Source organism: Haliaeetus albicilla, chromosome 2 (genome assembly GCF_947461875.1).
Source record: "Haliaeetus albicilla chromosome 2, bHalAlb1.1, whole genome shotgun sequence".
NCBI lineage: Eukaryota > Metazoa > Chordata > Aves > Accipitriformes > Accipitridae > Haliaeetus > Haliaeetus albicilla.
In genome coordinates this window covers 70,579,480-70,603,361 of record NC_091484.1, presented here as the reverse complement: position 1 = coordinate 70,603,361, position 23,882 = coordinate 70,579,480, and the positions used below count along the sequence as shown (strand labels likewise).

The 23,882-nt window shown below is 37.6% G+C and overlaps 1 protein-coding gene across 1 annotated transcript in view; it reads right to left on the bottom strand.

The window, feature by feature from the left end:
* Positions 1–23,882, bottom strand: part of PTPRN2 (protein tyrosine phosphatase receptor type N2) — a 664,689-nt gene that overhangs the window by 29,531 nt on the left and 611,276 nt on the right. The window contains 3 exon segments of the mRNA XM_069799855.1: positions 4,980–5,146; positions 6,337–6,456; positions 18,490–18,567. Coding sequence (XP_069655956.1) covers positions 4,980–5,146; positions 6,337–6,456; positions 18,490–18,567 — 365 coding nt within the window.

Below are 23,882 nucleotides of genomic sequence, written 5' to 3'. Positions count from 1 at the left end.
AATATATGTGAAGTCAATCAATAAAAGTACAGCTATAGAACAGGTCTGCTGATATGTAAACTCAGTGAAGGAATTAACTAGTGCTGAAGCAAACCAAGATACTCAGTCTAAGAATAGAGCCCACAAAGTTGGTTTAAATCTATTTAAAATTGCCTTACACAACCCAAAATCCCAAACCCTCTCTTCTGCTCTAGGATATATTTTGCATGTCGAGTATGTTACAGGCCCAAAAAAACATAAAATATGCACACATATGTTAACAAGGCAAGCTGAATAAAGGCTAAAATGGGAAAGCATTGCTTCATGAAATCAAAACCTTTCATTCAATTTACTTGATGAGATGTTTGAGTTTACTGGAGCTAGACGGTCTCCTATAAAACCATTTCATAGGGTTCCAAGGGGTGCCCAGACCCTCTAATAGTCCCCAGCTCAGCACAAGTGTCACACAGGATCCTGACTGCTAAACTGAAGTGAGCTGCTGGAATTTGGCAACTGTGGTATGATGTTATTATGAATTTTAAAGCATAACTAACCTACTGAATCATTTAGTTCTTGGCTGTTCATCTATTCACTAACATCTGTGCTGTGAAAACATGCATATATCTTTAAACATTGCTTACAGTATAGCCTGAAGATGCCTAAACTTCTAAATCTGACAGGGAGTCGAGATACCTGGAACTCAACCCAAACAGGCTACAGAAATGTTGGTGATGTCTCATGAAACTGTGTTTTCACATTCTCCTTTTTATTATTTAAGGTTCTAAGCAAACTTGGTAACAATATTAAGTTCTTGTAATGACTCCCTTTAAACATTAGAATTCAGGCATTTTTCACAATTCTTACTCTTTTGCTTACTGATATAAATCATACTTGCAGAGCCATTCTGTCTTTATTTATATTCCTTGGATGTATGTAATTAACGCAGTAGAACAATGTTCTATGAAATAAGTGGTAAGTCATTGAGAAGCACCTGACTTTAGAAGTTAAATGGCCCATTTATACGTCCATAAATGCATATATATGCAAGCACTACCAAGCAAAACTTCAATGACTTAAGCTTTAGTAGAGTTTTCATATGAACGAACCATTCAATTCTTGATGGTCATATCTGAGGATCATCTCCTTCTATACCATATAAAGCCTGATATTTATGTTTTGTATTGTACAGTAAATTAGATTTGAAATGTCTGTAACAACATCTGATATAGTCAGTCTGCGTTCTCCTATGTGCAGCTGGTCATCCTCCCCCCAACCCCCATCACGCGCATTAGTAAAGAGTCGTTTCTGCATTTAAAGTATTAAATAAAAGCTAATAACTACAGAGGGGTATTTACCATTTCTTTTTCTGCTTGTGTGGTTCCTTTGTTCCTTGTATGGCACCCCTAATATGATATTTGCAAGTTGAGACTAGCCATTACCAAAGTCCTAATATAATTTCAATGACAAACTCGATCTAAACCTATCAGTAAATCAGACCTCCCAGTAAATCAGACAGCCAGAGACACATGTTAGCGAAAGACACCTTATGTTTGTCAGTTTTATTGAAGGCGTTTCAAACATTTTCATTATCACACATTTCAGAAAACACATTAAAACAAAGGATTTCAATCCAGCTGGTTCATAGCTTTGTCTATATATAGTTTATGAAAATATTTAGAAGTGCAGCAACATCTCATTTCATTCTTAGTTCTGGCTAATGAGAGTGAGCTGAAAATTCATCAGTAAGCAAAGTTCTTGAATGTTGAAGAAAATATATATTTTATATATATATACACATATACAGGAAGAATTAACTTAGAAAGAATGATTAGTAATACAAACCAACCCTTGGCTCATTGAGTGAAAAAGAAATCATCATGCAAACCATCAGCAAGCAAAGGTCAGAGGTCGTTAGAGGCTCAGAAAAGGGGTTTCCCACATTGTCCCTGCAGCAGAGTCACAGTTTCCAATGATCACTTTTGTGACTATGCAACTGGGCTCATATTACTAGCTGCAACATCACAAAAATGACACTGGCAACCGCTAATTAGCTGGCAAAATAAGAATTTGTCCATTTTTAAAGTGAGCAGTGTTAGTAAATGCCATTGCACACAGCGAGAAGTGATAGCATAATAGATATATATTTTAAGCAAAGCCCTCACATGTGATGCTAATTATCTTTTAGCTTAGCAGTCCCTCTTTAAAGTGTAAATGTGCTCCCTCTGGGCTCAAGAAATATTTAATTACACATATCAGTGCATGACTAACAAGCTAGTCCAGAGCAATAATGATTGGTCTATTGTTCAAAATGAAATTAGGACTCCAGAAGCATTTAAAACTGACCAGTGGTTTCTGTAGTAGCCTCACCTCTCAGGGACTGTCTTTTGTACAGATTTTTAAAATATATAGAATAATTTCTTTTTGGCAATTTATACCTACATTATGAAAGTATGATAGATTATTCTGCAAGGTTTAATGTATCTGCTAGATGCAAAATCATCTAAAACACTGTCTGATACACAGTAAGAGAAATGTAAGCTTTCAGTTTTCAAAGAGACTTGCAAAATTTACTTCAATAAAAATTTTAAGGTCCATATTTCCACAGACTCTGGGCAAGGTAATTTTGGGAATCCAATTTTTCTTGGTGATGAATTATAAAAAATAGAGGGTTGGTTATGTATATGCTTAATTTCATATATGTATGTGAATATATAAATATACACACATATCCATATATATATACAAACACACTGAATGCACATAAAAACATAGATAAGATTAAAAGAAATGAGAGCAGCCCCTTCCTAGCACTACCCTACTACAAGTAAGGTAGCGCTGTCAGACATTTATTTTGGGGGCTCTGTGACTCAGCTGTTGTAATCCAGCAGAGTTTGTACTTTAAATAGGTAGCTTTAGGTGCAAAACATGTATTGTATAAATTAATTCCAAATACATTATTTTTAGCTATAGTGCATTAGTTTTTTTGTCATTAAAAAACCAGCAACATCAGATGACCAAGAAAACTGAGATTCATCGACCTGCTATTGTGCATGCCAAAATTCCTTTTCAGGCGGAATTTTACTATGCATTCAGTATTATGAGTTCATTGTACAAAATCTGCACGTAGCAAATGATTACAGTACCCTACACTGGACTGTGAATACATATGAAATGAACACTCAGAATTCAATTAAAACTTAACAGGTTCATTCCCATACCGGCTTTAAATGCAAAGAATGGGAGCTCCACTACTTTTCTCATCTAGTTATAATTTTTCTTTTTCAAAGTATTGCACAACACTTCTTCAAGATGGCTATTTAACCCTTACACAATGTCACTCTAAGAAGTGCTTTCTTGGCGATGTGAACTGTGACTTACTGTAGATCTAATCCTGCAGTTCATGCAGGGACCTCAATTCTTACTGCAGCAAGTCGGAGTCGAGGTGCTCCGAACTTCAGATGTCCTGGCTGTACAGGCTCATTTAGAGTCTAGTTAGAATTGCTAGCAGATTTCCCACTAACTTCAGAAAGAGCAAAATCAGACACTGTGTTAGCTCCGTGCTGCAGCCTCACACAGCTTAATGGAACCAATTCAGAATTTTCACTACAGAAATTCACTACAGGCAACTTCCTCAGTACCGCAAGCAAAGGGAAATCAACCTATAAAAATCACATTGAAGTTTGAACCCAGGGAAGAAAACCTTGAAAATTTGATTACAATTTCAACTCCATCCTATGGCCGTGCTTCCTTCCTCCGGTACTGCTTTTGCATTGCGACTCTGTAGCATATCCTTATATGCTTAACTAGCCATAGCTCCTAGTGCCTCAGTACAGCTGTACTCCGTTACTTGACCTGCACCGTGCGAGATGACCCTCTGCTTTGAAAAGCCTCGCAATACGTACAAGAGTACTGACGGATGAAGAGTGGCATTTAGTCCTAAATTTTTAAGGGTAAAGTCTTGCCAACAGGCAACTGTGCAACCAGCTCCCGCTGGATATACGCCAGCTTCTCCCCTCAGGTGCAGATGCGTAACTCCGACTGGCATCAGTCAGAGCTTATTGAAAGAAACAAGTTTGGACCTTTTGAGCACTGAGCCCCTTATAATCACTTTGGGGGGTTGTAGATAATATTGTAGTACAGAGAGGAAAACATGTGATCCCACAAACCGCTTGTGGATTGAGAACCAACTCCCCAAACCTCCGGGAGATTCTTTTCATTAATCATAAGCACATCGCTGTGGATTAGCTGATACATGCTAACACCTACACACGATGCACTGGGCACGGTTTGCAATCAAATGAAGATTATTTCGCTCCAGTATTTATCATGCATGGCTTTAATTTTCAAATTAAAATTTAGATAGACACAGCAAACATTAGAGAAGGTGGCAAGGACTTTCAAAGGTTTTGCCTTTGTATGTTTGTATTTTAAAGCCACGTTGACTTTCTTTAAAAGTCCAGAGGGTATGCTTTGTCAACATTTTCATCTGTTTTCTCAAATTTCCACCTTCCTGCAGCCAGAGAAGGTCTAGAGACCTCACTGTTTGATCCTTACGAGCAAACGCTCCCACGGGAATGCTGTTATTGCCATATGACTCCGTTGTGATTTTTTTTTCCAAGCGTGCTCATACTACATAATTTATTTGTGAGATTCCTGCAATAAGGAGCATGGCGGGGGCCACACAAAAAGCCTGGAAGTTGCAGAATTGATAAATACTTGGAAAACAAAAAAATACAGAAGCACTGAAGAGCTGTACAAAGGGAGCAAAGGTATCAATCTCTAAATGGGAAATGAGTATGTCTTAAAACCAGGCAACATCTATGTGTGAGACAACACTACACATCAACCTACTGCAGATTTTTGTGTTAGTTTAGCACTGTGGCATCACAGGCTGAGGAACCCCCTTTCAAACCACAAATATTTAAAGGACAATTAAAAGGACTAGTTTAGTTCCTCAGATCTGCATAGTCTTAAACGAACTGTCATACTTTGTGCTTTACCTGCGGAAATCCAGAAGCGATCTCGTGGAAGCGGGAACCCTCTGATCGTTCCAGCTGAGGAAGTGGAACTGTGTCACTGTGCGGGTCTCGTTCGTCTGCAGGTTCTTCAGGTAGAAGCTCCTCACCAGGAAATCCTCACACCAGATGTGCTCAGAGACAAGGTTTACCTACACCCCACAGGGAGGAACAAATGGAGATCAGCGATTTTGGTTGCAAGCCATATCTTCAGGATTGGAGGTGTAAGATGTCTGGGATGAAGGAATTGCATGAAAGTTTTATTTTTATTAGCAAATTGGCCATTGCTGGGAATTTTTAAAATTTGGCAATCAGTGTGGTTGTCAGGAAGGGGTTAGCTGCCGCTGCTATTTTATTGAAAACATAAAAAATATTCTTGACAATTTTAATGCAAAAGAAAAAAAATCACTAAACTGAAATTTTATATTGTTATGTGAATACAAAAGACACTGCCTGAAAATATGTTAGACTGCCAGTCGCCTTCTACTTGGAAATGCCCACAATGCATTGCCCAGGCCATTCGCAGAGGTCTTAAAAATCTGAGTTGAATTCACATGAGAAGTGAAGAGTCAGTTTCTTCTGACTATCTAGAAAAGTCTTCTGACTATATCTTCTGACTATCTTCTTCTTTCTATCTAGAAAAATAAGCATTAAAAATGCAGCTTCTTTGCAGAGTTCATCTTTTCAGAAAATGAGTTTGTTCACATTTTAGTTTAAATAACAATATTTCTTCACATCTTCCTGTTCTTCCTATCTGGCATTGTGGTATTATTTTCTTCCTCTACTCAGCTGGACAACTGGCAAAATCTGACAGCCATTGTCAACGTTACATTGCAACAAAACTGGTGATATGATATTTTGGGCTAGAAATGTAAAGCAGAAAATGAAAATATGTATTTGTCGTTGTGACTGAGGCGAGAGGCAAAAATAGATAGCATTAATTACTAAAGCTATATAGAGGCTTTTCTATAAAGATATACATATGGCTTTCCTTAGGCAAAATTCACGAGTTCTAAAAATACTATTTTCCTATAAAATATAAATACAGGCTTCCATATTTCAACCACTTGCAAAACCGTTTGAAAAACAAAATTATTGTCCTTATTTTCATTGTAATACTTGGCTCATTATTTACTAGATTTTATTCAGCAGAAACCACCTTGCTATTAAAACTGCACTTGAATTTTTTGCAAATCTAAAACTACTCGAAGGCACATGAAAAGTAGTTAAGAGCCCTGAGCTCAGCCTCCAGGTTAGATCGGCTTAAACACCATTTTGCCCGGTATGAAATCAAGCCATACACTTACTGTCACATTTACAACCAGATATTTTGTTTAGGTACCTCATAGATGTGGTAGAGGTTTGACCCTTCGTCTGGCCAATAGTGGTAGCACTGTTTGACTCCGTTTTCCGCGAGGGGTGTCAGCATGACAATAACGACACAGCCGTTCTCCCAGACCATCTGCAGACAAAGAAAGACACCGTGGCCACATTGTGACTGCCTAATTACTGCGTGGCATGTATAATTACTGCACTCAGACACACAATCAAAATTTATTCCATTCACAGGAAATTTATTTCATTTTCATTAGACACTTTTACTCTGCAGCTGCTTTCAAATCCCTGAATAAACTGGCACCATATTTTGCAGGCGTCCATGAAATATTAAAGAATTTCCAGCGATTTCAATTCGGGTCTTCCACAAAATCTCTCCTCATTCCTGGTACCGTGTTCAGCTGCTTTTCTGTCAAACTTTTAGATCCACAAAGGGAACACTGAACGACGCTTGCAGAACACACAGCTATTTGGGATTTGATGTTTAATACTAAAGCACCATGGACCTACTAAAGTCGCATGTACTGAAACCTGTTTGTGTACTCAACCCTGTGTCTTTTTACAGTTTGCCACGTAGCAAAAGGTATTAAAGTGCTGCATTGCTGAAACAATCGTAAAAGTTGCATCTGAACAACAGTAAGGAGGACAAGGCAGGAAAAACCCAAACCAAATCTGTTCTTCCAGAAACATTTCAGATGGAGAAATCGTCCCTCCAAAAGCACACTTATAAAAGATTTGTTGCAAATGTGCATTACTTTCTCTTTCTTCCTTCCTTTCTTCCCTTTTTTCTTTCAATTTTCCTTTATTCCTTTCTTTTTATTTTTTCTTTTCTTTTTTCTTTTCCTCTTATTTTCTTTTTTTATCTTTTCCTCTTCTTTTCTTCTATCTCTTTTCTCTTCTTTTTTTCTCCTTTCTTTTCTCTTTTCTCTTCTTTTCTTATCTTTTCTTTTCCTTTTTTCTTTTTCTTTCCTTAACTTTTTCATTCTTTCTCTCTGCCTACTCCCCCCCCTTCCTCTTTTCTTTCTCTCTTTCCCCTTTTACTTTCCTTTTTTCTTTTTCTGGAGGTAGAAGGAAAGTCCAGCTCCTGCTGCAGACTGTGCACTCACAAAGCACAGGTACAGCAGGAACAGAGGAAAACAGTGTACCTTCGCTACCAGCATGATCGCTTAATAATTTAGACCAGCTACAGAGTAGGCTACAGGAATCCAGTGCATCCTCAAGTAAAGGATTTGTGGATGTCTCCCACAAACAGCAGAACAAGCAAAGATGCTCTGGTCTGGCATATCTCTGTTCCAAACACAGCTCATAGCTGAACAAAAAGGCTCCTATGAATTAATACCGAGCAGCATAATCACTAAAAACTGTTATTATTATGCTGTACATTGATGTTATATTTGCATACAACTTTCATTGTCTTTTTGCTAGCATATAAAATTACTGAATGAAGAGTAAACTGCTCTTTTTGTGAAGGGTTATGTTTATTTCACAGAAATATTTATAAGCAACTGTATTGACATGTAAATTTTGTAAACAAAAAAGGCCTTTGTCTAAACTGTGCAAAGATGAGATGATACATTCAATTCAAGGATTATTTTTTTTTAATTACATATCAAATAAAAAGGTTTCCCATTCATGGATAATGATGTTGTCTTCTCTTTTAAGAATAGCTTGCATATAGAGAAACAAATAAGATTTTTCCTCCTATTTTTTTTTTTTCATTTTGCAACATAATTAAAACAACTTTTAAAACCAGCTTAGAATTATTTAGAGAAATGAATCTAGGGTTTGCACAGAATAGGATAATTTATAATTTTGAACAGAAGTGGGGAAAAAATTACAGTGAATGTAATGAATAAATGTAATCTTTCTTATCTTCTTTTTTTCCCCTTAAAAGGATTTTTTAACTAAAAATATCTGTAATCCACTCATCCTCCTGTTAAAAACTCACAATGCGACAAAACCAGCAAAACTACTTTAAGTTGATAGAGAATTTATTTTATAGACAGATGTAGACTTATCATTTGTATCTTTCTTGTATTCCATTTGTTTTAGGCCACAGCTGGGAACCTTCTTTGTGTGTAAGGAAGATGGTACAGATTTCATTCATACTAATGTAGTTTCACCTTTTTTAGTCAGCAATCAGACTAAGATAAGGATTCAAAACATGTATCTTACTTTAAAACTAGCCCCACTAAATCAGTACTTTCATCACATAACGATTTAATGTGTCTCTAGAAGGTATAGAAGCTCATTGAAGCCATTACGAAAATGAGGAGAAACACAGTTTTTATGAGTGTAATAAAAATACAATGATCTAGACCATAAACTAATCATCTAGCACTCTGCTTGTGCCACCCAAGTGTAACATTATAAAAGCCCACTCGTTTAGAGAGGAATCCTTACAGTTTGGCAACCCTGTTCATTGGTTCAAAGATACAGCATTTCATTAGAGGGGGGCTGTCTGCATCTCTGAAGATTTCATTAAGCATAAATCCAAATGAAAGTTAATTTAAACAAACAATTTCAAAGTTACTCTGGGGTATAATATTTCTTTTAGGTCATTGTGTGAAAATGTAGAAGTCAAATCTACTAAATCAAGAAGGCAATACAATCTAGTGCCGTCATCCCTGTCACAAGCAATTGTCATTGCATCTCCTGTGCTTACCATTGAGAAGGGATTTTCACCAAGACTCACAGCCTGTGACTGGAGGGCTACAGCATTTTCTTTGTTTCCTCGATAACTTAAATATTACACCATCAGGTTGCTATCTGGCTTTCTTTCCCAATAACGCAGAAGCTGGATGAGTCAAAGGCAGTTCACAGAGTTTTCTACTGTTGCCTATTCACCACCTCATCTTTAATTTGGTGATGGGTTTTTCAGAAGCCCCATCTCCCAACACCTAACACTTTGCTGTGCTCAGAGCGTCTAGACATGGCCACGTGCTAGAAAGTGGCCCCAAGGAGTGTGTCTTTGTAATTAATGAAGGAACAGGTAGCAGAGATCTGGTCTGCACAACCCCAGTACAGCCTTCGGAGAAGCACCTCTGGAGGATGTTCAGCTGCAAATTCACAGTAATTCATGTAGTTCTGAACTTTGTATGCTTGCACAATAGAAATTAAGTCAATGCATGTGATATAGGAATAAAGAGAATATAAGGTCCTCAGGGCAGAGGTTTTTCTTTTCAGGTAGAGCCCAGCAAAAGTAAGCCTTAGACTCTAAGTGTCTATAAAAACTAAATATTAAAAAAAATTTATATATATATTATATAATACTAAACTTATTTAGATCACTTAGTACAGGCAGTTTCATGTTTGTAATTTATGGTAATACTTCCAGGAGAAGAAGAAATGTTGAATGGAGTCTTCTGAATGGAGGTAATAGAGTCTCAGTTACATCTACGAGCTCACTACAGAGCTCTGCAACGCATGCTTTGCTGAAAAAGGAAGACAGTGTATAATTTTGTGTGACATGTCTACCTTCAGCCTATGTGCCTAGAGAGTAAGATGTTAATGATCTTTAATGAGGTTCTTCTGTAAGCATCATTCTCAAAAAACATTTCTTAGACAAGAATAACACCATCCCATTCCATTTATTGCAAATTAAAGGCTGAATCCTGCAACCCAAAGATGAGCACTGCGTTCGACATCCGCATGATTCCCTGTTGATGAAATCCACCATGTGTAGAGACCTCATGCTGTGGTTATCCAGCATGCCAGTCCCATACAAAGGACTTCCACATTGGGATGAGTTATATTTAGTACGAACTACTTGCAAAGGAGCACAGAATTTGTTTTCAAGTAAGGAGAAAAATAAAGGTCACAAAGAGGAGCATCAGTGTTACAACACTGCCACAAATCTGATAAAACACCAGTTTTTGAAAGCTTATATTTTGAAATATCCTTGTTTACTAGCTTGTAAATAAAATGGTTAATATGAATCCCTTTATTTTTTTCAGACACTTCATCATTTTGAAGCTTCTTTTTATAATGAATGATCCTCCCTAAACTCCTTTTTCAATCATTTTCTTCTTTATTTTAGTGATGGGGAAATGACAAGATATGTGCTGCAACCAGACACTCTTCTTTTGAAGGGGACTGGTGGAGAAGTTTCTAAAATGTGATGATTTAAAAGTAGAAAATAGATGGGATAATCAGTTAAATCCAGCCTGTTCACTAAAAATAACAGGCTTATCACACCAGCTGCTTTCTGTGAGAGATCTCCAGCAAACTAAAGAATTCACCTTATCAGTCTTTTAGGCTTCCCTAATAGTTGGTAAATGCAACTATTTGGAAAAGCAGACAAACAAGCAAACAAAACCCAAATAATTTCTAATGATAATCAAAACTCAACATGAATAAACACTACTCCTACACCACCAACAAATCAAGGTACTAACCCTTGCTGGATCAGATAATATTCATCCCATTACATATCTTGAAAGTAATTAGCTCAACTGAGACTTCTTTCAAGTTCCCCATTGGAAATAGGAAACACTGTATTGAATGGAGACAGTCAGAAAATGTTTTTTTCTGTAGTATTTTAAAACCAAACCCCAATGTTTTAATGGGTTAAGAAAAGGCTGGGGCGGGGGGGGGACTGGAGGGGAATTTAGATTTTTGTTATCAACTAGAACTTCACAATGTATGCCAGTCAAAGAGCAACCTTTTTTGTGAAACATTTTGGTTGAAAATGACTTATTGTTTTGATATGAAATGGGTCAAATCTGGCAAAGTCAGAATTGCCATTTGCAAAGTCACAGCTGTGCCAGACAGCTAAGCAAATCTGTAGGTTGAAAACTTAACGATCAACAATCTATATTTAATTAAAAAAAATCTGACTCTTGCAGCTGAAAAAACAGCTTCAGAGAGGACCATATATAAATACGTGGTCATTAGACTGGCTCCATGTGTTATGTCCCTGCTGTTGCAGCAACGCTTGTTTGGAAGTCAACGGGAAAGGCAAACTCAAGATGACTGTATGTGTTGCAATAACTTCTGCTTTCTCAGAGACACATAAACTGCTCTTATTCTTCTCAGTAGACTCCTAACTCAAGGCTTATTATTAAATAATTTAAATATGAGTGCTATTTAGTATTGCAGTGCTGACAAAACCACATTAAGGACGGGAAGACCACCAAAATCACCGGTAAATAGCTTTTCACTTTAGTATTGGAAAGGTGGAAACTAAACAATAGAGGGATAGAAATTTTAAAAGGACCACTTCTAAGTACCTTCTCCAACTGCAGCCATAATTAGAAGTGAGCATGGTAAACGCACACTCCTTTACTGAACGACTATGGAATTCCTAATGCTATATTTATTTCACATGGCTTGACAAGTTACTAGAGCTCTAGGGGCTGCTGTTCTGTGCCTTTCTCTCCCTTGCTGTTTTTCTTTTATTAAATTAAAATATGCATATTTTACACATTGAATTGCTTTGTGTCGCTTTTCATCTGCTCTTCTTTCTGAAGGTGAGAACTGATTAGACATGCAGGAAGTCCCATTCCAGGCAAGGAAAATAAAACTTGGGAATCAAGACTGCTTGAAAGCGCTGTGCTCTGCACAGAAGAACAAAATGCAGAAAAATAATTTAATCTGTAAATTAATTTCAGCACTCACAAAACATACTGAACTGGGAGCACAGAAACCGGCAATTAGAGCAGGGGAGGGTTTGGTAAAGTTGTTCTTACTCAGCCCATGGGCTTGGAACACCGATTTTGCAGGGAGACTCATTCAGCTACAGGGACATGGTCTTCTGCCCACTGGGATTTGCCCTTGGAGATCACTGATGACTAATCCTTTTTACACAGGAAACAATCAACTGACAGTATTTTGTATTTCTTTTGTTGAATTCAAAAACTGGAAGAGAAAAGCAAGTGCTGCCAAACAGACATGCAAAGATTTATCATGTCCTGAAGACTGCAACTCAGGAACTGGGTTCTTAACATGCTGGTGTGATCCTGGGAGGAAAACAACAGTCAGTTTTTGAACTGAGTCTGACAATATACTCCTGAATATGGGTAGAGAAAAAATATTTTAAAAATAGTTTTAGATGAAGAATGCAGGCTTGAGGGCAATGAAAAGCAAATGGCAACCAAACTCCTTGGCTCAGATTAGGGCTCTGGTCTTTACTCTTGGGACTCTTTCTGCACTTTACATTTAATACTCTTGCAAAAAAATAGAAAATAATCAAAGAGGCAGAGATGAGGTCTCCCCACTCCCTGTAATCACATTAGTGTAAACCTCCACTCCCTTGAGCTTTCTTTTTGTTTGTTGGCAGTAGATGCCCAGCTATAACAAGAAGGGTGAAGAGCATTCCCAATTTCAAGAGTATTTCATGTATTGGCAAATAGTGGAGGAAAGATAGGGAAATGAAAAGCATGGGTTTGATTCAGAACATGTAGGATGAAGCTCGCTCTTGCTTCGTGGAGGAGCATCCTAACCACAAAGGGGCAGCACCTGAAGTCTGCCTTCCTGGTCCTGGTCCGACTCAGTGCTGTTCATGAGTAGTATCTGCTCTGTCATCCCTGCCAGACTGGAGCCCTTCAGTTATATAATGTTCATATACTTATTAATTATGTCAGTCATGGAGGGATGACATCACAGAAACACAACAAATGCTTACAAAAATATATAACGTACGTGGTTTCATTCTCTAAGGCAACTAAAGCACAACCTCTTAAGTCACTTGGCAGGGACTGCCTGATCCCTCCCTCTATTTCACTTAATATGGTTAAATAAAAACCCCATGAAAATGCACTTCCCTCCAAAAAGTGGGAGGGGAAGGAAGGGCAAATGTGGGTAGATTTATGAAAGCAAGGCATAATGTGGGGTATTTTCCTGAGGGAAAAATTATGGCCTCCTATAGAAATGTCCATTTGGAGACAATGAACCTTAGCAGACATGCAATTTATAAAACTAGCATAATTAAGAACAATTTTTCAATGCAAGGACAGTTAGTTCTAAATATCCTAACTCCTAGGAATAGTTTCTTGCATATTATCATCCCTCGCTTCTTAGAATACTTTGCAAGTTAAGACATGTAGTTCATGTCAAATACTTCATGGAATTATAACCCAGCACATACAGAAAATAATAAAATTTTATGCCTCCAGAATTATTCACAACATGGAACTCCTGCTGCGAAAACTTGTTATAGATCAGAAATGTTCTACATCCTCTTTCTTTTGAATTATGTTCAAAGTGATGTTGAATTTTAATAGCATTATGTGAAAGAGCTGAGTGAAATCTCACTGAAGCTGCTGGACAAAATCATCACCTTTCATTCAAGATAAATGTAAGAAACAAGCAAACTCTTTTATAGAGCCTGATAACTGAAATTACAGAAGTTATCATCAAAAACAAGAGAAACGTGAGGCATATGGACCCATGAGTTTCTCTAGAAACTGATATGCTTAATGCAGAGAGAGAGGCATTAATCAAGGCAAGATGATTAATCCAGATAAGCAGCAAAAATGTGTAAAAGGAATAAAGAAACCACCACCACAGCTCAACAAACTAGCATTGTGATCCTGGTAGAAGAAAAGCTGAAAGAGAGGTTGGGGGTAAAACACTGGTTTGGAAATGAGGTTTGGAAAAAAAGAAGTTATTGCCTGTTATTTGATTCTGCCTTTGTTCAAGGAAATAAAACTCTGTACTTTCTTTGTAAATAAAATGGAACTATATCAAAGCAAAACCCTATCCTGAGGATGAATTCTCTTTCCAGCTGAGAAGAAAACAACCCACAGACCTGGCAAATTGTTTAACCACTCAGGTAAAAATGGATTAATACCATGTGAGGAGAGGCATCCGGTTTTCAAGAAAGGGAATCGTGAGGTGGAATTCCCACTGAACCGAAATAGAATCAATGAAGGAGGTATCTCTCAGAAAAAGTAATTGGTAAAAAGAGACGAAAACAAGACGAGATGAAATTAAAAGAAGACTTAAATCAGCTGGAGGCTTTTCAAAATTAATTAAAGTAGTAGCTGGAAAATTTCCAGAGTGGTCTAAGAGATGACATGCAGGCAGAGATGAAATCTCTGCTTGAGCCACAAACACAGAGTATCCAGACAGATTAGGAAGCCCTGTGGCAAAACAGATCAATGAGATGACTGACAACACAACTCCTGCAGGCTAGAAAGTTTTCAAAGAAATAGGTAAGCCAGGAAAGTTGGAACTAACTTGGCACTTGCTGACTTAGAGGAGCTATGCCAAGAATATAAGGAGCTGGGGAAGTAAACTGGAGGGACACAGACAACTGTGGAAGTCTGATGCCTGGAAGTGTCTTACGCCATTAGAAAAGCCAGAGTAAGATTCTTGCCTTTTTTATCATTATTATTTTTACAACATATACAAATCTGAACACCATTTGAAAATGACCAATATACAGGAGTTTGGACTATCTCCAGACTGCATCTTTGAAAGAAAAGCTTCCACCAAGCTGATCTCTCTCAGGCCAAAATGAAAACCCAAATGAATAGAAAGATGTACAGAAAATGCTGAGTCTAATAGCCAGCTCTAGTGGCTCAAGCTAGATGGTACTGAAGAACAATACCTGCTCTTCTTCCTCACCTTACCAAAAAGGATATAATCTTCCAAGAAGTGGTCACTAGAGAGATGATTGAAACTGGTCCCCCTCCAGTCCCATAGTGGTACTAGGCATGGATCTTCTAAACAAGCTGAGCCAGGACAAAGCATCATCAATCTTTTACGGAAAAGCTCTGCCCAGTGTGGGAAAGAGAAGACACTGAGCTGACCATGATCTTTGTTCAGATCTGGGCAACGTGAAAACAGTAAATGGGAATTTGATTGCTAAGTGTCTAATAGCACTTGCACAAAAATACTGGGCACTGGATCAACGTAACAGGTTTTAGAGGGGCCTGCCAATAAAACTAGGAAAAAAGATTATTCCAGACCAAATCATCTGTTTGGTCTTAAAGAGAGATTATGGATGTGACCATGTAATCATGTGGATGACAGACATGCACAGCAGAGCAGCGTTAGAGCTCAGGAACTGAGTTCCTTTTGGAACAAGCTTCCTCCAGACGCATCTGTAGTCCTCTCCCCCACCAACAGGCATTTGGTCCGCTGGAGAACAGTTAGCCTGAAGTAAAACCTACAAAGTAAGTAGTGTGACACTCTACAAATCCATTCCTAGTGGGCCATACTGCTTGCTAATGTAGACATAGTCACTGATGGGTGGAAGAATCTAATGCAAGTTTAAGGGAAACTAGGTTTAGAAACTGTGTCTCTGGAATTTGAGCACGAAAACTAGACAGTCAGGACAAATCAGGAACAGTTTGGATTTCACTATGGGTATCAGCAAGTGTTTTCTAGAAATCAGCTTGAAATGCCTATAGGAGTGGAAACAATTATAGCTGTTTCTTGCTGGCGTAGCCTTTCAGCCAAGATAAAATGGAGTGGCTGATGCCCACCATGCAACTAGGCTCTTGGGAGTCTTACCAGCTAAGTCTCTGCAAAAATAGGAAGCAATACATCTAGTAAATATTGCCATAGAAGGTGATGCCAAGCTCCAAGAATTTCTGTTGGACTTGCTAAAGCATGACATTGTGCATTTAGACAAGGAACAGCAGAATAGTCCCAGGTCTCTCCGGACTCAGTCACTCTTCTCACTATCAGTCAAAAAACTGCTTCACTGAGCACACAAAAGGGGAAAAAAGCAACACAGCTCAGCAACAGCTGGTATTAAGTGGAGGAGGGAGAGGGAGGAGAATCACTGAGAAGATGTATCAGGAATGAATAATTGAATCTTTAAACAATCCCTGGTGGCAGCACTATGGTCTGTATAAACTACAGAAAATTGTATTCAAGTAAACATCAAAGGATTCTGCCCTGACAGGAGTTAATACTCTATTTTCCATAGCAAGTTCAGGTTTCCCATGCTCTACCTTAAAATAGGTACTATTAGGTGAAAAATGGATATAAACTTTGCTCCTGCATCTGGGCATAAACCACAACAACGTCAAGCCATGGCTTTTGACTTGTACAACAGACCTACTACATTTCAGTGGTTATGGATGCAGCGTTCTGTAAGGAGTTAATCTCTCCTGGCCTGTTCATTACACCTGGTTGATACCCTGGGCCATGTAAAAAGCTTGTGACAGGAACCGGCACATTGACATGTCATCTGTAGGAAGTTCAAGTTTAAGAAAAGTGGGTGATGGACCAATCTGACATAGGTAGATTGTTATGTTGAAGTGACAGGCATCATCAAAATAAATGTAAGAAACAAACTGTTCTATGGAACCTAACAGAAGAAACAATAAAAGAATATCACATCAAAAATGGAGACATAGACACACTTGAGCAGAAGCTGAACCACAGTTGCCAAATGGTTTCTGTAGAGATGTTTACAGCAAATCTCGTGGGAAGATGGAGTGAACTTTCACTGATGGTTAACTGGGAGGAGAAATAGCTAAAAAGAGCAGAAGGAGAGTGAAGGAAAGTGAAGACTCTCCACTCACAAAAAGCATGAAGAAAGAAAGTCAAGACAGAGACCTTTTGTGTACGAAGCTGGAATGAAGAAGATTGGATCACAGAACAAAGAAATGATGTTTCAGTTCTAGTCTCTGTGTCTCTGCAAACAGGTTGCCTAATTGCTCAAATCAGAATGGAAGAAGAACAAAATATACCCTTCATACTATGTTTGTATGATTAATTCTGATTTCTGTGTCAGCAGCAATGCTTATAAAAAGTGTGTTCTTTAAATGCCTCCTTTAAAAATGAGAACCTACTTTTTTTCAGGATGTGAAGGTGCAGTTACAGGTGAAAATATACAAAATATAAATATACAAATATGCAAAAATATACAATTAAAAAACCTGGGCCTTAGGAATCATAAAATATCATTACAGAATAGCTAACATGGTTTTGCATGTTTAACTTAAGGAACACATTTTCAGGTATCATGCCTGTTATAAGGAATCCACCTGCCGAGGGAAAAAAGATCAGTATTCTCAATTGTGTCTAACTACCAAATAGTGAAGACAAAAATCACAAGTTACTGGAAAATTTAAGCCAGACCAACAGCTCAACTGACTTCAAGCAGAAAGCATTTGCTCTGAACTTCTAAAAACCAGCCCCAAAATATCTCAGACCGAGCATTTAAATATCCAGGCAACCAAAATCAAGCAAATGTTTTGAAAATGTCCCGATTCCTCATCAGAAACAGTAGGGAAAAGCGTCTTCAATAAGGATCAGTTAACACTTTCTAATCATAGACCGAGTGATGCAGATGAAGAGAAATGATGGTTTCAACTGATGCAAGCTCCTAAAATACAATGGCACTTCTGAAATTTTTACATAGATATTCTTTATCTTCAGAACAAATGTTTCTAAATTCATAATGCAAAACAAAAAAATAAAAACATGCTCGTGTTGATAATAAGCCCCAGTCGGCCTCCTCCCCAAACAGCTTCAGTAAGCTTTCAGGCACACTTTTACACTTACAAAGGAATATCTAAAGCAGCATATCTGTCACACAATCGCACACACCTAGCCTGGCGGTGTGTGTATGTCCAAATCTGAGAGCTGCACTAGCATATAAAAAACACTGCATGCAAAGTAAGCTCATATTTGTGCATCAGTAACTACTGCCTTTAGCCCTAATCCTGCAAAAAATTATGCACCTACTTAACTTTATGCAGCAGGGTCTTAACTCAGCCTTTAACTCAGCTACCTGTGGTAGGGAAAATACATAAGAATTTAAGCATTTTGGGGAACTGGGACATATGAGAAGTAGGTTTCAGTGGAAAAATTCATGGCACATAGTGTTAGGTCCTTTTTGATCTGGAGAGTGACAATGAATTCTGGCTACACTCTTAAGAAGGTCAGGCCCTCTGAAAATCATCCAGTCCTTGGCAGTAGTTTAATTACAGAGACCTGGCACTAAAATATGCATACTTTGGCCTGAGGTTTTCAACGTAATTTCCAGATCAACTCTTCCTTAGGAGGGCTTGTCATATACATAAATCACTTGAATATCCACGTACTAGATTTTAAAAAAGACATTTGAATGAAGGTTTTTCCACCTATTGTGACTCAACCACAACATATTTTTATACACCTTACATTTCTAGAAGCACAGGAAAACATTTGACTTGTAACATAAATTCAGTTTTCAAACAGATGTTTAACCTACCTGCCAGAAGTCAGCGACAGTAGCAGGGAGAGGGCCCTGGGTGGCAATATATGCAGGGTTTCGGGGGTCATGGTCCATCTGGAATAAGGAAAAAGAACACAGACTGGGTTTATTTAAAAGAAAATCCCTTGCTGTGTTAGAGGCAGAAAGTATGTGAGGGCAGAAACAAGGGACTTCCTAAAGAACTGTCATGTCCCTCCATCCTTTATTGGCAAGCAAAGAATTTTATTTCTATTTTTAAGCTCAGAGGAGAACTTTTTCCACAAAAGACTGATGCTACCAGACGAATATCAGCACACATGATGAGCAATGTCCTATGTCCTCAACATGCAGCGTAAGATCATTTATGGTGGTTGACAAAGGCATTTATTTGAGATCAGTACTCGTGGTTTCATAGCAACCTAGGAGCCATTTGAAACATTTTTCTACACTGAGTGTTAAGAATGCTCCACACATCTAAATATGTTCTCCATTTCCACCGTGCCAGTCAAGGGCACATGTAACTAAAAAACAGCAAAAATGGGGAACAAATTCAGTTTCTGGCTTTTTCTGGTTAGCTGATTTATCTAAATGCATGGATTTGGCCTCAATAGAGGAAGTTCTGCTTAAAGACCTTAATTATTACATTTAATTCAAGGAGCAGAAAATTCACTGAGCAGAAAAAATAAAGAATCTAAGAAACAAAGCCATCAAGAGTAAATAGGATTAGGGTGTTACAATGAATGTTTTCGAACTGATGGGTGGTTTTCTTGGTTCTAAATCTTAGGACCCATTCTGCTGAAAAAGAAGATCTGCTGATAGGATTAAAAAACAAACAAACTCATTCTAACCCTGAACTGGGCAAGACAAAACTTTGAACATAAAGAAAAGAGACCCAGTTCAGCTCTCAGATGTGTGGGTGTGACTCAGTGACACTGAAGTCGGCGAGAGTTAACTTGTACCCATGTAGCTGAAGGCAGAATTTGTCCCAATACACGACTCTGTTCTATAAGTAAAGATCTGAATAAGAATGAATGTGAGTCACATTTGCATTAACAAGCATCTACTGAATTTATTCATAGCCTAGCAAAATTTTCAGTGATGGTACATGTCAGCGTAAAAGAAGGCACCTCATAATTATGTGCAACATAAAAGAGGGAAAAACCATAAAAGAACAGATGTAAGTTACTCTAACAGAACAACAATATGATGAATGTTGCAAAAAGGAGAAGAACACTTTTATGTTTCTAATTTTCTGATGTATAATTAAGCTGGACTTAATATTAAAACTCTCCATGACAACACAACACAGGTAAAATGAAGTCACTGAATCCATTTAGAATAAAAGCTTACTTCTGATTCACCACTCACAGTTATAAAAAACCTTGACCAGGATGTCTACAATACCATCATTTTATTCTGAGCTTCATTGAGATGCTTCTCTTATCAGCAAATAACTCTTCACAACAAGCAATTGCTCACAACAAATTTCAACGTTGCTTTCTTTGCCTTTTGACAAAAGCAAGTCTGATAGCAGGACATTTACTACTGTGAGTATTTTGAGATCAGGGAAAAACTAGCTTTCTTCAGAAAGCAGTATTATAAAAAAAACCCTTAGGAACCATTTCAAAATGGGCAACTTTTGTTTTTGTAAGAACTGAGACACTGAGCTAAACACAGCTGAAAGCAACAGCAAATGTGATTAAGCAAAGGCAGCCTTAAAGGTTTGGGGTTTTTTTTTTCCATTATGATTGAAACAATTTCTGTTGTTTTATTTTCAATTCCACAGAGATCTATAGGATTTAATCATATGCTTCAATGTTTTCCGATGCTGGAACTAAAAATCTTAGCTTAGAAAAATCAACCTGCACTGAGGAGGACTTGCTACTCCCAGTGGAAACTGTTGTAGGCTGCATCCACCTGAAAATGATATCACTTGTCTAACAGGCAAGAGCCTGACTTGGAAATGTAACTGACAATGAATACACCAAACTTTAGAAAAATAATAATTTACTCTGAATTTCTTCTTAAACTAAATTATTTCGTATGTAGACATGCTAGAAAACAAAGGCAGAAAAAAATCAAGGATGATGCAAATAGCGCTGTCATGGAGGAAATGCTTCTCAACATTCAGCTGATAAATCAGGAATAGGCCAATCTTGGCATTTCAGCATTAATCAACCTCTGTCACAAAGGTGCTGTTGGGACGTGGCAAACATTACAATAAGCACAGAGTAGTGAAGTGTATCAGCAGTTTAACAATAATTCAAAAGACAATTACAATTATTACATTCCAAGCACATTGTGTTGCACAGAAAACAATTATGAGCAGAAACTCTTCTTGCTTAGAGCAAATAGAAGATGGCAGAAAGCCCTATCACACTATTAAATGATCTTTAACTGAACAAAAATAAGAGCAAAGATTAAACTACTTAAAAAAAAAGTTCCCGGTTTCATCAATTTTCTATTATATGTACTGTTTTAATGGCCACATATTTCAAGAAAAGTGTGAAAAATCACTATTCTGGTCACATTCAATTTAATGTGAGTAGGTGACTGCAAGGGATGGTTCTTGAATGTTTTTGTTATGTTCTTTTTTATTCTCTCAAGATCACCAAGAACACCAAGGGCATCTTAATCTATCAAAGTTAACAAAAGTTTGAATAAAGAAATAAAGTCAGTAATGGGTTTTAAACTAACTAATCAAGGATCAAGTAAAAGGCTTTTTTTTTATGTCAGTAGTCATTATCTTCTTTCAAGGATCCCTTAGATTTCTCACTTCACGAAAATAAAACAGAAAATGTATTCTCCAGAGAACAATAAGAGAGCAGCAGGCTCCATACTATCAAGTATTAAAACAAAAATCGACTGCTTGCTAACATTTTACATCAGAACAACTTTCAGAAATCACCCTAATAGTAATTCTTCAAAACCACCAAGATTTTTCCCTCTATGTCCCCATCAAAGCACAAAGTTCACAAGGCTTACATCAGAACTGGATCGAACAGCCATTTTTGGAAAGAAAAAGCTGCAATTATTACAACTGTTCTGCTATGGCGGAATTCTCGTTTTCTGCTGCAGTACAACAAAGGCCAGTCTGCTGATAATGTTTCAATCTATTTTTCTGTGATTTTGTATTAGGGAAAGAAAGGGATCAAGGATTACTATAACTGACCATGCAATTGACTGTGGTGATTTCCATCACTACCAATATCAAAAGCAAATGGAAACAAAAAGGAGGAGCATTCAGATTTCTTGTTGGAAAAGAAAAAAATACAGAAAACTTTAGTGGCACAACTTGTGTTTTTCTACAGGGCTTTGTAATATAAGTTGACTTACAGTATCTTAAAGTAGGAACATATATAAAGAACACAGTATCACAATTAGTTGCACCTTTGTTAAATTAATATCAGACCACAATTCCAGCCTTCGTTTACTAGAGAATAAAGGCTACTCCTTTAGTTTTTCCAGAGTTCTACTATGCAGTTTCCTTATCCTAGCACTTTGCAAGGATTCCCTGAAGAACTCTGAACATTGTTGAGTTTTTAGATAGAGATCATGCTGCTGTTTGATGTCACTGATAATGCTGATGAAATACAGCAAAATCAATACATTCCTGGAGTAAATCCTCAAATTTATTTATTTGGACTTAAGAGTGGTCCATATGGATTCTTGTTAAGTAGTCTTCTAAAACTGTAAACTGAAGTAAAAGTGTCAATAGGCATCAATGACCATTTTGAAATCTCATGTAAATGATGCACCGATTCATTCCTGCCCTTTACCTTTCCTCTCAGCTTATCAGATCCTTACTTTCCACACAGAAAGATGCTGCGTCTTACTCACACCATGTTTACCTTGATCTAAATCCTTTGAGTTCAGCTGAAATATTCCTAAATTGTATGAGATCAGAATGAGATCCAATGTAGACCAAATATAATGGAAAGAAAGTTGAACTCGAAATTCGTATGGATTCAAGCTACTGTGTAGCTTCCAGATTTAATGTGTTTATAATACCATAAAATCTATTTCATGCATGTATTTATTACACAGAGTATAGACAGTCTCTAAAAGTAAAAAAGTGTATTTGTTGTTGTAAAAGAAAGCACACCCAGCAAATGTAGATGAACTTTGTAATCACATTCATCTCAGCATTAAAATCAAAAAGGTAGACTTGTCCTCATCTTCATGTTTGAGTTAAAATTTAAAACAATTTTAAAATCCTTCCTTTAAAACCCCTAATGGAATGAAAGCAGTAAATCTGGTTGTGAATGCCATTATGAATTTCAGAGTCTATTCTTGGTGATGAAATCTGTATGCTGTGTTTGAACAAACTGTCATGCTAATGACATTCCTCAGTCTGGTGTCTTCAATAATAAGCAAACTGAGTTTTAAATGTAGTTGATGGGATTTTTTTCTCTCTCAGACACCCTATGAGGAAAAACAGAATTCCCATTTACTTTCATGACCTCTGATTTAAAAGCAAAAATTGCACATTATTTACTACTGGATGATTTTCTCGAAATTTAATGAGGACTAAGTACAAATATGACAGATGTAATTATCACAGTTTTATTCTGCACAGTCAGGGTCTTCTTGTGCTGTAATTGCAAGCCTTTCATTCAGCTGCCGATAGCAGAGTTATTATCATAGTACTTTATGTTATTTCAGAGAGGAGGGAAACAGATTTCTACCTCACTTTTACCCTGCAAATTTATCCTAAGGACTCATTTTGCCTGGCCTCATGCTACAGTGAAATTAAAGACCTACGGGAAGAACTTGGACTAAATCTTTGCTGATTCTCCTCACCCACTCCCAGCCGTGGTGAGGCCATCAATCTAACCCCAGTTTTCACAACATAAGGGAGGGAAAGGAGGTCTTGAGGGGGGTAGCATTTTTTAAAAGGAAGAAACATGTGGGCAGGTGGCCAGCTCATTGTCTAGCACAGGGATTTTTTTACGGTGTACTGCTGCACTCATTTAGACTTAAGTTAAGGTTGAGTGAGCCCCAGCTGGAGACTGGACCACTGACCCAGAAGCTGGAGATACCCAGCGACATGTACACGACTGGAAGCCTCCCTTTCTGAAGCTCAAATATAATTATTTTATTTTACACTCTTCCCCCACCAGACAGCTCACACGCGCAGGGAGGGAAAAGCCTCTTCTAGTCAGTTCAGACCATACTGATCCTGTGCTATTAATGCCCGTCTTGCAGCTCTCTACAGTGCTCACTCCTAACCCAAGCGCTGCAAGGCGCGAATGCACCAGGAACATCACTGTATTGACATGATAATTACTGAGGTTATTTAAGTTGAAAGGCAGCAGTCTGAAGGAAAGAAATGGTAGGATTTTTGCAAGAGCGAATAAAGGGAGACTTACTGATAGTCCACATCCACTGTACACTTACACAGACGTTGA